The sequence below is a fragment of the Mytilus californianus genome, unplaced genomic scaffold (assembly GCF_021869535.1).
Source record: "Mytilus californianus isolate M0D057914Y unplaced genomic scaffold, xbMytCali1.0.p SCAF_5, whole genome shotgun sequence".
Classification (NCBI taxonomy): domain Eukaryota; kingdom Metazoa; phylum Mollusca; class Bivalvia; order Mytilida; family Mytilidae; genus Mytilus; species Mytilus californianus.
The window spans coordinates 78969646-78986346 of NW_026262701.1; the positions used below are offsets into that span (position 1 = coordinate 78969646).

At 31.3% G+C, this 16701-nt stretch overlaps 1 protein-coding gene across 1 annotated transcript; it reads right to left on the minus strand.

Moving 5' to 3' along the window:
- Positions 1–3122: 3122 nt before the first annotated feature.
- On the minus strand, positions 3123–16677 carry LOC127701523 (cytosolic iron-sulfur assembly component 2B-like). The gene is made up of 5 exons (XM_052205421.1): positions 16529–16677; positions 14819–14898; positions 13872–13997; positions 6701–6746; positions 3123–5818 (listed from the first exon to the last, which is right to left on the minus strand). The coding sequence occupies exons 1-5, from the start codon at positions 16650–16652 to the stop codon at positions 5709–5711; spliced, it is 486 nt and encodes a 161-aa protein (XP_052061381.1). The 5' UTR covers positions 16653–16677; the 3' UTR covers positions 3123–5708.
- Positions 16678–16701: the final 24 nt, after the last annotated feature.

Here is a 16701-nt window from a genome sequence, read left to right on the forward strand (position 1 = left end):
GTATAAGATCATATAAAATTTAAGAATAAATATTTCATAGGACTATAGGTTGCATTTCTGTAAATATTGACAATGCAATTTCCCATAGGAACTCCTTTTACAGCTAAAACTGTACCACTTTTACTATGAAGTTTTGAAAAAAATCATATCCTAGAATGGAAAGTTCATATGCACTACAATTTTGTTCAAAGGTCAAAATATAGGGCTGTGCGGCATATTTTCAACATTTATATGCCCTGAACTAAGAGTTTAAAGGGAAAATTCGCGATTTTTTACTTTTCATCTTATTATGTTCATAATACCATAAAAAACATATTTGCCAAGTTTTATCTGGATATGAACACTAATAAAGAAGAAAATTGGGAATTAATAATTTAATTTATTCCAACTTCCTGACTTATGTGACGTAGTTTAAGTCTTTTTGCATGCCGGGAGTGAATAAATCTCATTGTAAGTCTTGTTTGTTAATCATCTAATAACGCGATTTAAAGCGCATCAACGACTTTTGGCGTAGCTATTAACCAACTAATAATTAAGAAAGTAAAGTGATCAGCCGTGCAACTTTCAAAATTCAAAACACTAAATTTCTTAACTATCCCCACCTTGACTGTAGGATTACCACAGATTTCTATATAGACAATATGCATATGTATATTTACTGGTAACATTTCCAAGTTATGTCTCTATGAGATGAAATCTAGAGATCATAACTGGGAACCAGTATGTAAACAAAATTAATTATCAATGAATATTCTATATCTCCCCAAAAGAGGCGTGGTTTGAGAAACAGCTGTTTTTACAAAGTGCAACCTATACAAACATTTATTCCAATAGAAAACTCTCTAAAAACACTTTTTCTCACATTAATACTTATCAGAATTATAGCCTTAAAGAAATCACTGCATACACTCTAAGTTTTCTTTTACTGTTCATTTGATACCCCCTCCCCTGTTTCAATTTTTTAAAGAATTTGAAAACAAGACTTTAATTATTGCCAGCTTACCCTATTTGCATGTTTTCTGACATGAAATGCATAGAACCTGTTTAAAACTGTTCTGATAACATATTGAAAGCATTTCAGAACACTGTAAATGTTATGTTTAGCAGTCAATCATTCCAACATTCAAGATTATATAAAGTATCAAATCCTGCCTGTGTCTCCAGTCCACATTTTACTGTATGCCTATTTGTCAATGAAAGTTCACAATTTCTGCCTCAAATGGTCAGTTTAGAATTCTTGTCACAACAGTATCCTCTCTAACCATATATCTGACATAATTTAGCTAATATATGAGCTAGAAGTGTTAAAACAAAGCCATATTTGCAATTGTTGTATGTATGCAGATACCAGTCTGATGTATAAATTCACTTAAAATGTTATAGAAATGACTGCTAACATCTAATTTTTGCATAACATCCAAGCACAGTTATTGTTTTCTATATAAAGACCTTTAAAATCATAAAATCATAGCATTTACAAGTTAAATTATTTGTTTTATGACCCAGGGGGTAGTCCATTTTCTCTGTTTTTTGCCCCTGGGGCCTCAAATTTCCTAAATTATTTTGCCGTTTCTAGCAATATGGAATATTTAGTACATATTCAGGATAGAACACACTATTGTAAGTTTTGTTGAGATATTTTTGTATTTCTAGCTTGTATTTTTTATGCCGCGGTGACAAAAAAGCAGATTTAGGCCTTGCGGCTTACTTTTGGGTTATCGACAGGACAAAAACACCCCACCAATAATATTCAGGAAGGATCTATTAGTTGCAATGACTGCGAAGAGTAAATATAAGCACTTCTAAACAATTTAACTTACAAATATGCATATATTATGAATTTATTTTGCATTCAGGGCTTTAAGTAAACTATGCATACTGTAAACTGTGAATTTATGCTGAGTCATCATAGTTAAAGCCCAGGATTTTCTCAATCTTCATGAAATACTTATAAAACTTCATATTTGAGTTAATTTCTTTAAAATCTGTGAGATAAACCAAATTTGGTTAAATTCTGTATGTTCTCTTTTTTCACCCAATATAGGTTGCATTTCTGTAAATATTGACAATGCAATTTGCCATAGGAACTCCTTTTACAGCTAAAACTGTACCACTTTTACTATGAAGTTTTGAAAAAAATCATAATCCTAGAATGGAAAGTTCATATGCACTACAATTTTTTTCAAAGATCAAAATATAGGGCTGTGCAGCATATTTTCAACGTTTACAGCCCTGAACTTCTAAGAGTTTAAACTAACACTAAATTTCTTAACTATCCCCACCTTGACTGTAGGATTACCACAGATTTCTATATAGACAATATGCATATGTATATTTACTGGTAACATTCCTAAGTTATGTCTCTATGAAATGAAACCTAGAGATCATAACTGGGAACCAGTATGTAAACAAAATTAATTATCTATGAATATTCTATATCTCCCCAAAAGAGGCGTGGTTTGAGAAACAGCTGTTTTTACAAAGTGCAACCTATAGAGACTTTCAAAACCCCCTTTCATTTTTAATGTATTATGAGCACACACACACAATATCTAGCTTTGCTGTTTGGAGCATCTGTCATCTGGTCATTGGGAGATATAAATTATATAGAAAGAATTACAATAGGGAGATAACTCTTGAAGTTGCAAAATAATCTGTATAAAATTTTAGAATAAATATCTCAGTAGACCACAATCTCATTAAAATCAGCTGTTAGTTTTCGCTACGATACTCTCCACCCTAACTTAGAGGGAGCGTAGCATATTACAAAATCGGATTTTAATCAGATTGAGTAGACCTGAGATTTTCAAAAACTCATTTCATATTTCTCAGTTGTACAATTAACTAAATGAAAAGAAAGTTTACAATATCTGGGTTATTTTTTACCAGGTATCACAATTGCAATGGACCATGCCAGACTTTTCAGAAATAACATAATCTGATAACTAGTAAATGTTTTTGTAGCATTTTAATTAGGTAACTTGTTTGAAGATTTGTGGTAATTTTTTGGCTAACAAGAATATGGATGCCATGCCTTGCTCACATTTTTCCATGTTCAATGAACAATAAAATCTGGGTGAAAAACCTAATTTGGCATACATTTTGAAACATTCACACCAAGAGAAGAATATACTATCTGTATTCAAAATACATGAAACAACATGAGTATCTAAAAGAAAGTAGCATCCAATTTAATATGGGAGATAACTCTGGCTAATAATTAAAAAAAGTAACTACCATGGTTAATAATTAAAAAAAATGTGGATAGTGTCCACATGTGGACACAGATGATGCCCCCGCTTGCATATCATATAGTTATAAAGGGACATAACTGAAGAACAGTAAAAGTGATGCTACCCAAATTTGCACTTGATCTGAGTTTTGTGTGTAAGTCTCATAACATTTGGTTGAGGCTAACTTAAGTAGAGAACAGAAACTAAAAATTCAGCATTTTTTCTATTTATAAAGGGGCATAACTCAATAATGGTTAAAGTGACACTACCCAAATTCAACTTGATCTGTGTTTTATCAGTGGAAGTCAAAATTAAACATTGCATTGTATAAAGCATTGATTGTAGTGGATTCAACTATAATCATGGACAAAGGAAGATAACTCCAATTTTAAAAATAACTTGATATTTAAAAGAAAATAAAAATTTTGCAATTTTTTCCATTTATAAAGGTGCATAACTCTAGAACGGTTAAAGTGACGCCACCAAAATTCAAACTTGATCTGTGTTTTGTGGTAATAAGCATTGTGTATAAGTTTCATAACATTTGGTTGAGGCAAACTTAAGTTAGCGAACAGAAACTAAAAAAAATTGCAATTTTTCCATTTATAAAGGGGCATAACTCTAGAACCGTTAAAGTGACGCCACCAAAATTCAAACTTGATCTGTGTTTTGTGGTCATAAGCCTTGTGTATAAGTTTCATAACATTTGGTTGAGGCAAACTTAAGTTAGAGCACGGAAACTAAACATTTTGCAATTTTTCCATTTATAAAGGGCATTACTCTAGAACGGTTAATGTGACGCCACCAAAATTCTAATTTGATCTGTTGTTTTGTGGTAATAAGCATTGTGTATAAGTTTCATAACATTTGGTTGAGGCAAACTCAAGGTAGAGAACGGAAACCAATTTTGGGACGTACGTACAGACGGACAAGGGTAAAACTTAATGCCCCCACCGCTACGGCGGGGGCATAAAAAGTAACTACCAGCATAGTTGGATACTTAATATTTTATTCATATACATATACTTTAATTTCAATATTTTATGTTCAATTTAATATATTTTCCACTCATAAAATTAAAGTTTTTTTTAAATTCTGACAATGATGTAGAATCTAAATTTTATATAGAAACCACTAAAAACTAACACAATGTTTTCAGAGTAAAATAAATTAGAAGTTAAATTTACTATTTTCAATAGAATTTTCATTGATTGAAAATTGTTTCATATAAAGGTCTATATTGGTATTACTATAAATTTTCACTTCTTTGTACTATGAACATCAAATTTATTTATTTTGTAAAAATATTACCTTTCTCTATTTGAACTGTACACGTATACCTAAGAACAAAATTATTTTTATTTACCTGTGTTTAAAGTAATTGCAAATGGCTGATATTTTTGTTCAAGTATATTGGTTTTCTTAAATTGTTTAACATTTCACAGCGGTATAACATGTTACTTTAATTATTCTTCCATTAGTTTATTTATTTTGTATTTGCATTGTAACATAGATCATATTTATTTGTTCAGTGTATGTTCACTGGTGTTAATATGTCTTTTGATTGAGTTAAGCCATTTCAATTGATATTTTATAGTGTGTTTTTCTATGTTGTAATGTTACACTATTGTTTCAGATAAGGGTGAAGGTTTGGTACCATTAAAACGTTTAAACCCGATGCAATTGTTTGCACCTGTCCTAAGTAAGGAATCTGATGTTCAGTAGTTGTCGTTTGTTGATGTGGTTCATAAGTGTTTCTCGTTTCTCGTTTTTAATATAGATTAGACCGTTGGTTTTCCCGTTTGAATGGTTTTACACTAGTAATTTTTGGGGCCCTTTATAGCTTGCAGTTCGGTGTGAGCCAAGGCTCAGTGTTGAAGACCGTACTTTGACCTATAATGGTTTACTTTTATAAATTTTGACTTGGATGGAGAGTTGTCTCATTGGTACTCATACCACATCTTCTTATATCTATAATATGTAATATTTTTATTTAATGCCTGGACCTTTTTAAGACAATAAATATGAAGATCTGAGGTAAAATGACAATGTGAACTTGTGAAGGCAATAACTACTTGAAGTCACTATTGATAAAATTATTTACAATCATAATAATTATAAATTACCAAAAATGTCTTAATGAGGTTTTATCAATGTCTGCGTAAACATTTTGCAGTATAGTATTGCAAAATAATTTTGATTTATTCATTTTGCTTTATGTATAAAAATACAGTTATACTGGTTAAACTATATTTTTCTACTGTATTTTCAAGCAAGTAAACAGCAAATCAGCCTATATATAGGGGGGTGTTAAAACTTTTTCTTATGATTGAAGGTCCTTGGCTTTTCTCAAGCGTTTACATACTATGCAAGTCAATCACTTGTAAAAACAAAAGTCTGTTAGTTTGGTTTGTTAGCCCTTGGCCTAAAAAGCTATGAAAAGGCATGGCTTTAGGTCAATGGTTAAGTAATTCATTATCCGATTTTTCTTTTTTGGTCATCCAAACACTGATTAACAACTTCTATCAAATGACTGTTCTCCAAAGCTGCTGCCACCCTTTCTTTGTCTGCTAATTGTTTGTTTACTGGAAATATAAAACTAAAATGATCAGATTATTGTGAAAGTATCATCTTTTATAGATAATGGTTGAAATTACTGTGGGTCCAAGGTCAAGAACCAGTCTCAACCAGTCTTGTCTTGGATGAGACTTTATGAGAGAGGTCCTTTCACTTGAATATTTATATGGTCCTGGATCTTTCATTACTTGGAGCAAATTTTAACCCTTGGAAAGTGCACATTTTCTAAAAAATAAATAACAGGTAAAATTTTAAATAAGATGATGTTTGCACTTAAATCCTTTACAAAAAGCCTAATTTTCTCTCATTTTGTATAAGATCCAATGTTGTGACATCATACTGATGCCCAAGGAAAGGCTTTATGTGGAACCTTTCAGTTTCATAGGCCATAAAGAGAGAGTTAAATAAATTCATATTCTAGATGACAAAAATATTGCATCTTGTTGTACATTTAGAACTTTAAACACAAAAATTCCAATTGAAACTGGTAGATGGCAAAATGTTCACAGAGAACATCGTATTTGTCTTTTGTGTAATTCCAGTGATATTGGTGAGGAGTTTCATTTTGTTTTAGAATGTTTGGCAATAGACAAAAGTAGTCAAATGCTTTTAAAGCATCATTTTGTAAACAGACAAAATATTTTAAAATATCAAGATCTTGTAAATACCAATGAGAGGTCTGATTTAAACAAATCTATACAAATAATAATTGAATACCTAGAATATCCTGGGTAACTACTTTATGTCTCTCCATTACATTTGTAATTAAATTTTATGATATGTATGTTAACCTATTTGTATATGTCTCTATACCATTATACTTTGGTTAAGGAGAATAAAGATATATATATATATACATATGGTTTATTCAAATTTTTTAATTAAATTACCTGCTTCTTCAGATGCATGTGCTCCAGGTGTTATAGAAACATCTACCTGCAATTAAAAAATGACATGATTTAATACATATACATTTGTACATATATGCTTTAAATGCACTTACAGCAACTATGAACCACTGCCATTTAATGCAGATTGGAATCTTCTGCCATCTTGGATTGTAAAATAGCAGAAAACAATTGGTCTAGATCTTTATTGAAATGTTCAAATTATGAGAGAAAAATGTAGTTCATTTGTAAGAATTTTCATCTAAATGAAAGAGATTATGTGTTTAATCATATTTTTACAACTGTTTTTTTCCAAATGCAGAATATTTTTTTGTTTGATTCAATTTATTAAACTTTGCCATATAAGGAGAGATAACTCAGATATCGTAACTTTTATTTAGGAATGTGTTATAAATTTACCTATTTTGTTTTGTAGTAAAATAAAATGCTCCGTAGGGCGCAGCTTGATACGACCGCAGAGGTCGAACCCTGAACAGTTGGGGGAAGTATGGACACAACATTCAAGCTTGATACAGCTTTGGATTTGGATTGTGATTAAATATTTGACACAGCATAGGTTTCTAACACAGATTGAATGTGGTCTAAGAACTTAAAAATTTTAAATTGGACATTCACCTATTATGGTCCAATATCCAAAATCTAAATACATGGTTAGATTCAGCATATCAAAGAACCCCAAGAATTCAATTTTTGATGAAATCAAACAAAGTTTAATTTTGGACCCTTTTGACCTCAATGTGGACAAAGTTGATAACGGGGCCCAAAAATCAAAAATCTAAATACATGGTTAGATTCAGCATATCAAAGAACCCCATATATTCAATTTTTGTTGAAATCAAACAAAGTTTAATTTTGGACCTCGATTTGGACCAACTTGAAAACTAGGCCCATAATCAAAAATCTAAATACATGTTTAGATTCAGCATATCAAAGAACCCTAAGAATTCAATTTTTGTTAAAATCAAACTAAGTTTAATTTTGGACCCTTTGGACCTTAATGTAGACCAATTTGAAAACGGAACCAAAAATTAAGAATCTAAATACACGGTTAGATTCGGCATATCAAAGAACCCCAATAATTCAATTTTTGATGAAATCAAACAAAGTTTAATTTTGGACCCTTTTGACCTCAATGGGTCCAAGGACACAGTTATCGTCCTTTGGTTTTCGTTGTCTACAAATATAGTCCCTAGTGTGAACAGTGTATAACTTGCATTTTTTTTTGATACACTTTCCCAATTTATTTCTTGATATTTTATGCATGAAATATTAAGTAAGGGGATGAAATTACATTTTAAAAAAATTTGGGTGCTGAATCTTTATGTTAAGTAGTGATTTGGTCCAGTTAAAAAAGGTCAAAAATTAGAATGTCTGAAGCTGTCAAACTGAATTTTAGCCCCCCTTAACACAGAACTGTCAATATTTTGAGTTAGAGCTGGTAGAAGTTTCTATAATTTTGATATTATTTGTATCAATAGTAGTACACTACACTGTAAAAATCTTTTTGAGATAGAGCAGGTGCGATTTTTTTAATTTGAATTTATTGGCTAAAAGAAATGCACTACGAAATAACTGTGTTCTCGGGCCTAAGAGATGAATTCCGTAAATGTAGATTCTGTACTTTGGCAACTTTCCTGAATGGTTTGCTGGTTTCAATTTGTCAAACTCAATAAAAGTAAAGGATTTACATCTTTGTTTGACAGAAATTCTGTTAAAATGTCCCATTTTGGCATTATACGGCTAAAATAAGCATTTTAAAGCAGTTTCCATTTTATGCCTAAGAGCCATGCTGACTTTCTATCTGACAGCTTTTTATGTTCCTGATATTTGTGTTTCTATGCTTAAATCAAATTTAATTAACCATTTGTGAACTGGGAATCTAGAGAAAAGTAGATTATCACAGAAAAAATGTGCAGAATATTTGTATTTATGTCCCTGGTTAAACGGCCTGTTTGATGTATGTGAAATGTGAAGAGCTTTGTACATAAAATCTGTAGTCCATCACAAATATTTCACTAAATCTGTAAAAAAAGCACTTTACAATGATCAGTTCACCCTATTCATTTCATATGCTACCATAATTTTCTTCTTTAGGATAGTAAGTGGTTCAAATATATGCCAAATGAGACTAAAACTACATGCAAGTTTTCCATTGAAAAGTGAAAAACTGGTCATCAGACCATACTGTCTGCCAAAAAAATTTAAATTCAAGAGTCCTTTTGCAATTAGACTTCTTGTATCATGACATCTTAGCATAGAAATGAGCAAAAAGTAACAAATTTCAATTTCTTATAGCCTCTGTGTGCATTTTTATATGTAAATATGGGCTACGGCCTAAATCGACTCTAAATAATTCTCAGTCTTACATGGCCTTAGACCATTTTATACTCATGTGGTATGCTTTTTGTAACTTTTCTTTACATTTAAAGTACATTTAATATATATGGAAGAATAATGTATGGTTAAAAAACTTCAAAAACTTCAAATTGGTTGAAAAAAATGCATGTTTATGTAAGGCTTCCCTTAATTCGAAAATCTCTATTTTCAGGCACAGGCTCATATAAATTTGACTTTTGAATAACTGTAATAAATCTGATAAATCAAATGAGTGTTCCGTTGCTTTTAATACTTATTATATTAAATTCAAGAGTATTTAAAAAGCAAATTTTTGCAGTATTTAAATTTTTTAGGCCAAAATCTTGACAGTTGAAAATATTTGATTTAAACGTCAAAAATAAACATCCAAATTTCAATATTAAAATGGCCCTAGTTTCTATAATATATATCCTATGGCCATGAAACTTGGCCAACTATCTTATAATTGCCTAAGCTTAGGTCATGCAAAGTTTTATTAAAATTGGACAAGTCTTTCTATCCTATTAGGTCCAAGGACACAGTTATCGTCCTTTGGTTTTCGTTGTCTACAAATATAGTCCCTAGTGTGAACAGTGTATAACTTGCATTTTTTTTTGATACACTTTCCCAATTTATTTCTTGATATTTTATGCATGAAATATTAAGTAAGGGGATGAAATTACATGTTAAAAAAATTTGGGTGCTGAATCTTTATGTTAAGTAGTGATTTGGTCCAGTTAAAAAAGGTCAAAAATTAGAATGTCTGAAGCTGTCAAACTGAATTTTAGCCCCCTTAACACAGAACTGTCAATATTTTGAGTTAGAGCTGGTAGAAGTTTCTATAATTTTGATATTATTTGTATCAATAGTAGTACACTACACTGTAAAAATCTTTTTGAGATAGAGCAGGTGCGATTTTTTTAATTTGAATTTATTGGCTAAAAGAAATGCACTACGAAATAACTGTGTTCTCGGGCCAATGTGGACAAAGTTGATAACGGGGCCCAAAAATCAAAAATCTAAATACATGGTTAGATTCAGCATATCAAAGAACCCCATATATTCAATTTTTGTTGAAATCAAACAAAGTTTAATTTTGGACCCTGATTTGGACCAACTTGAAAACTGGGCCCATAATCAAAAATCTAAATACATGTTTAGATTCAGCATATCAAAGAACCCTAAGAATTCAATTTTTGTTAAAATCAAACTAAGTTTAATTTTGGACCCTTTGGACCTTAATGTAGACCAATTTGAAAACGGAACCAAAATTTAAGAATCTAAATACACAGTTAGATTCGGCATATCAAAGAACCCCAATAATTCAATTTTTGATGAAATCAAACAAAGATTAATTTTGGACCCTTTGGACCTCAATGTGGACCAATTTAAAAACAGGGCCCAAAATCCAAAAACTAAATACACGGTTAGATTCAGCATATTAAAGAACCCCATGAAATCAAGAATAAAACCCCATTGAAATTGGTCAAGAAATAAGCAATTTATAGGAAGTATCTTCTTTTGCACAATCCTGTGCTATTAAATATTTCTTGCTATTGCGCAATACTGTACAATTGACAATTTCTTGCTATTGCGCAATATTGTGCTATTGGATATTTCTTGCTATTGCGCAATACTGTGCAATTGAAGATTTCTTGCTATTGCGCAATACTGTGCAATTGAAGACTTCTTGCTATTGTGCAATACTGTGCAATTGAAAATTTCTTGCTATTGCACAATACTTATTATATAATAATTTACACATCCTGTTTGGTGTGTATCTCCTACCATATCATTATTATTTGAGTTTAAATATAAATCAGAAATAACCAACTTAAAATGGAAAATTTTAAAAGAACCAAAAAAGGAAAAAAAGAAAAAAAAGGAAAAAAAAAATAAATCCCCCCCCAAAATTTTTTGAACCCCCATTATGATTCATTACCCCCAAACTCAATCCCAGCCTTCCCTTTGTGGTACGGTACCTTGCAGTACAATTTCAGAGAGATCCATACACTTGAACACAAGTTATTGTCTGGAAACTAGAAAAAAATGTGTTTTTTGGCCCCTTTTTGGCCCCAAATTCCTAAACGTTTAGGGCAATTACCCCCAAACTCAAACCCAGCTTTCCCTTTGTGATATGGAACCTTGTAGTACAATTTCAGAAAGATCCATACACTTACACACAAGTTATTGTCATGAAACTAGAAAAATGCTTGTTTTTTGCCCCTTTTTTGGCCCCTAATTCCTAAAATTTGGAGGCAATTACCCCCAAAATCAATCCCAGCATTCCTTTAGTGATATGGAACCTTGTGGTACAATATCAGAGAGATCCATACACTAACACACAAGTTATGTCTGGAAGTTACAAAAATGCTTATTTTTGGCCCCTTTTTGGCCCCTAATTCCTTTACTGTTATTACCATAACCCCCAAAATCAATCCCAACCTTCCTTTTGTGGTATTGAACCTTGTGGTAAAATTTCATAAAGATCCATTCACTTAAACTAAAGTTAGAGTGCGAAAACCAATGTGTCTTCGGACGACGCCGGACGACGACAACGACGACGACGACGCCAACGTCATACCAATATACGACCACAAAAATTTTTTTGCGGTCGTATAAAAAACGAATATTGTGACCCTAATTTCAATTTTCAATTTCTAAATGCACATCATAAGAGCTATCTTCTTATATTTTATCTGAAATTCTATTTTTTAGTTTTCTTTCTATCACACAAAATTGAGTTTTCCATGTATAATCTATGCAAAATCTGACAGTTTTCACAACCTGTATTTTGAATTTTTTTTTTTATCATATTTTTGAATAAAACATGATACTAATTAAATTTTGGTAAAGTTAAAAATTCTATCGATTTTTGTCCTTTTCAAAGTTTCTGTTAATCTATTACAGTTTTCAAGATAATAGGCAAAAAATGCAAAAAAAAAATGTAAAAATTATCATTAAAGGGCAATAACTCCAAAAAAGAGTCGACTAACGATTTTGGTCATGTTGAATTATTTGAAGATCTAGTCTTGCTGATCATGTTTTTTTAAGTTGTCATCTATCTATTATTGTTTTCAAGATATTACAAAAAAACGGAAAAAATTGGTAAAGTTTGTCATGTAAGGCCAATAACTCCTATAAGAAACAGTCTGACAGTTTTGATGGAAATAGACAAAAAGTAGATCTCATCATTTTAAGCATTTTTGGCTCTGTCAGATTTTCTCCATTCATAGTGGTTTTCAAGATAATAAACAAAAACTTGTATTTTACCATTATGTTCTATTTTTAGCCATGTTGGCCATGTTGGTCAACAAGCAGGGTCATTGGACACATTTTTTAAACTATATAACCCAACGATATTTGTGTTCAAGTTTTGTTAGGGTTGGCCCAGTAGTTTCAAAGGAGAAGATTTTTGTAAAAGTAAACAGACGACAGATGCCAAGTGATGAAAAAGCTCACCTGGCCCTTTGGGCCTGGTGATCTAAAAAAAGGATAATTTCAGGTGAGTCATCTGCTTGTATTGTTTATCAAAGAAATCACATACCAACAAATTCCAGAATTCAAAATGGTGCCCCCATTACTAACAGACTGGTAAACAGCGGAATCTACCGCCTCAAAATATATGACCAATCAAAACAGTGATTACAAATTTGTTGAGTTAGAATTTGATATTTATTATACAAGTTTGCCTTTACTAAACATTTCTACAACTTTTTAGATATTTTTGATTCATTTTCATATGTCTTATTCATTAACTAGAGGCTCTAAAGAGCCTGTGTCGCTCACCTTGGTCTATGTGCATATTAAACAAAGGATACAGATGGATTCATGACAAAATTGTGTTTTGATGATGGTGATGTGTTTGTAGATCTTACTTTACTGAACATTCTTGCTTCTTACAATTATCTCTATCTATAATGAACTTGGCCCAGTAGTTACAGTGGAAAATATTTTATAAAAATTTACAAAATTTATGAAAATTGTAAAAAATTGAATTTAAAGGGCAATAACTCCTTAAGGGGTCAACTGACCATTTTAGTCAAGTTGACTTATTTGTAGATCTGACTTTGCTGAACATTATTGCTGTTTATAGTTTATCTCTATCTATAATAATATTCGAGATAATAACCAAAAACGGCAAAATTTCCTTAAAATTACCAATTCTGGGGCAGCAACCCAACAACAGGTTGTCAGATTCATCTGAAAATTTCAGGGCAGATAGATCTTGCCCTGATAAACAATTTTCTCCCAGTCAGATTTGCTCTAAATGCTTTGGTTTCAGAGATATAAGCCAAAATCTACATTTTACCCCTATGTTCTATTTTTAGCCATGGCGGCTCTCTTGGTTGGTTGGCCGGGTCACCGGACACATTTTTTAAACTAGATACCCCAATGATGATTGTGGCCAAGTTTGGTCAAATTTGGCCCAGAAGTTTCAGAGGAGAAGATTGTAAAAGTTTACGGACGACGGACGCCAAGTGATGAGAAAAGCTCACTTGGCCCTCTGGGCCAGGTGAGCTAAAAAGAGAAGCAAAATTTTTGAACTAAAGCACAAAATGTGTCATTTTCAAATAAAAACTTCTGATAATTTTCTTTTTTCGTTAACTGAATCATTGATACATGTCTCTCTATATCATACGAGATAAAAGGATCCCAACTTATAGAAATCTATGTAAGGCCTTACACTGCTTGCTCCAATAAAAATCAAAAACTTAACAATAACTTTTTTGAAGCAAAGAATGCTATTTATTCTGAACATTGTTTTTCTGTGTTTTTATATTAACATTTTTGTTACCTTGAATCTTGGTGGCAGAGATCGCAGAAGTTTGACCCGAATAGACAATCCAATCAATGTTGCCATACTACAGTGTGGAATTGTGGGAGTAAATTCTATTGTCACTTTATTAGCATCATCATCAACCTGAAAGAAAAATTTACATAACATTCTGGTGCAAACAATTTTAATGAAATAAATATAATACATGTAGTACTTCTATTCTCAATCTGATTGAAATCAGATCTTTTACTTTGCTCCATTAAGATTTTTGTTGTTGCTCGTCTGAAAACATCTGATAAGGGATTTCTGACGTTAACACTGATTGATATATGCAGTTATATGAATGATTTAAGGTGGTACCCAACACCTTGACTAACATTAATTTGGCTCGTTTAATTTTCCTAAAATTTTGACAAAATGTTTACTTTGACCCTTTGACAAAAATATAAAAATTTCAAAAAATTTGAACCAACCACTTTATCAGAAAAATTTCTTTGGTTATATAGCAGTTTGACAAACACTAATTTTGATCATTGAGAAGCTTAATATTTCCTTAACAATACAACGTAATTAAAACGTTCAGCTGATTTTTACAGAGGTATCTCCCTGTAGTGTTAGGTACCACCTTAATGAATTTTATGATAACATATTTACCACTAACAGACTTAAAACAGTCTCTTGAAAATATATCTTGAAGATATAAGTTTATTTAATTCAAACATCGGTAAAATTAAAACATTTAATTGTCCATAAATTATATCTGTTTGTAGTTATTAAATATTTTCCTGTCCCTACTACAGATGAGTCCATTTTACAGTGCATTCTTAATTATAAGATAATTAATGAACTGTACAGCTCAGAAGACAGTCATCCGCAAACATGTTAATACCTCAGACATGTCAGGTTTAGGTATTAAAATTACTGGCATCATATTTTTTGTATTCAGCTGATAATATCATACTTACATTCACTTTGCTTTGCTCTACAACATTCAGTTCTTCTAATGTAAGTGGATGTTCAGGGTCATTTATAACACGGATCAAATCTGAAATTATCATATTATTGCACTAAGCAATGTTACAGTAAAGACAATTATCATATTATTGCACTAAGCAATGTTACAGTAAAGACAATTATCATATTATTGCACTAAGCAATGTTACAGTAAAGACAATTATCATATTATTGCACTAAGCAATGTTACAGTAAAGACAATTATCATATTATTGCACTAAGCAATGTTACAGTAAAGACAATTATCATATTATTGCACTAAGCAATGTTACAGTAAAGACAATTATCATATTATTGCACTAAGCAATGTTACAGTAAAGACAATTATCATATTATTGCACTAAGCAATGTTACAGTAAAGACAATTATCATATTATTGCACTAAGCAATGTTACAGTAAAGACAATTATCATATTATTGCACTAAGCAATGTTACAGTAAAGACAATTATCATATTATTGCACTAAGCAATGTTACAGTAAAGACAATTATCATATTATTGCACTAAGCAATGTTACAGTAAAGACAATTCATTATACTAGTAGGGAGAAAGAAAAAAACTTTGAGATTTGTAAATGGCTACATTACATGAAGTATGTCAACTTTTAGAAATTGAACAAGAGAATAATTTAGATTAATATATATATATATATATTTTTTTCATGCTATCAAAGGCATCAACTTTCATGCATAGATTTCATGGTTTTTACAATTTCTTCAGACATGACCAGGGGCGGATTTAGGCGAGGGCGTGGCGGGTGTGCGCCCCCCCTAAAATTTGCAAAGCATGGGTTGTCCTCAGCTTAATAAAAAATATTTCGATAATTTTACCTCAAAAAATTTTTCGCCTCGCTCAGCTCAGCAAAATGTTATGTTTGCGCCCCCCTTAACCTAACATCCTGGATCCGCCCCCTGACGACTATAGTGAATTTGTATATTTTTAACACTTAAACCATGTAAATTTAAACTATAACAAAAGAGATGATATCCCATTGTAACCTTTCCATTCCTGTGGAACAACATTCCAGTAGCATATGACAGGCCTATATATATATATATATATCTCCCAATAGATGCAATTATATCCCAGTGTTTGTGCTTTCTTATTTTTTTCGTTGATAGAAAGTTGCATAACACATGCATAAGGAAGCATTGAACTAAGGGCTCCTAACCCTAGTTATTCTTTAATGTCAAAATGCACGTAAAATATGAAAAATAAATGGAAATTAACACAATTAATATTAAAGTAAGGTAACTAAATCATTGTATTGTTTTATTGTGCAATTGAATTATTTTATTGGTTCATATTTAACTGTTTACCATGTTTACCTTAGGGGTTGGTGGTGCTTTGAGATGTAAGGCAATGTGCTCTGGTGTTTAAGGATGAAAAGACAGACCTGTCAGTTTGATTGATTAATACAGGGGTAAATTAGTCCAGTTGCAGCTTTTATAAGAAAAGATATTTTAACCAATCATGGTGCCCAAAATTTGAGCAATACAATCTGGAACTATTATACATTTGTATAATAGTCTAAGCTCAGAGTCCCAGATATAAGCAAACGATTAGAGTGATAAGATGGAATTTGAATAAGATGTATACAACAAGTGTTACACATGGTTCTAATTTAGTAAACATTTATCCAGTCATTATTTATCTTTACCAAAAACTTCTCTATCATCTATTTTGTCTGTAAAACTTTCATCTTCTTCTTCTGGTAGGACCGCTCTCTCAGAACCAACTTCGTATATTGTAGGATTTGCATTGTCTAAATCATTTTGGGACATTTTGAAGTGAATTTTATGCTAATCCGGAAAATAAATCAAGGGGAGCAAC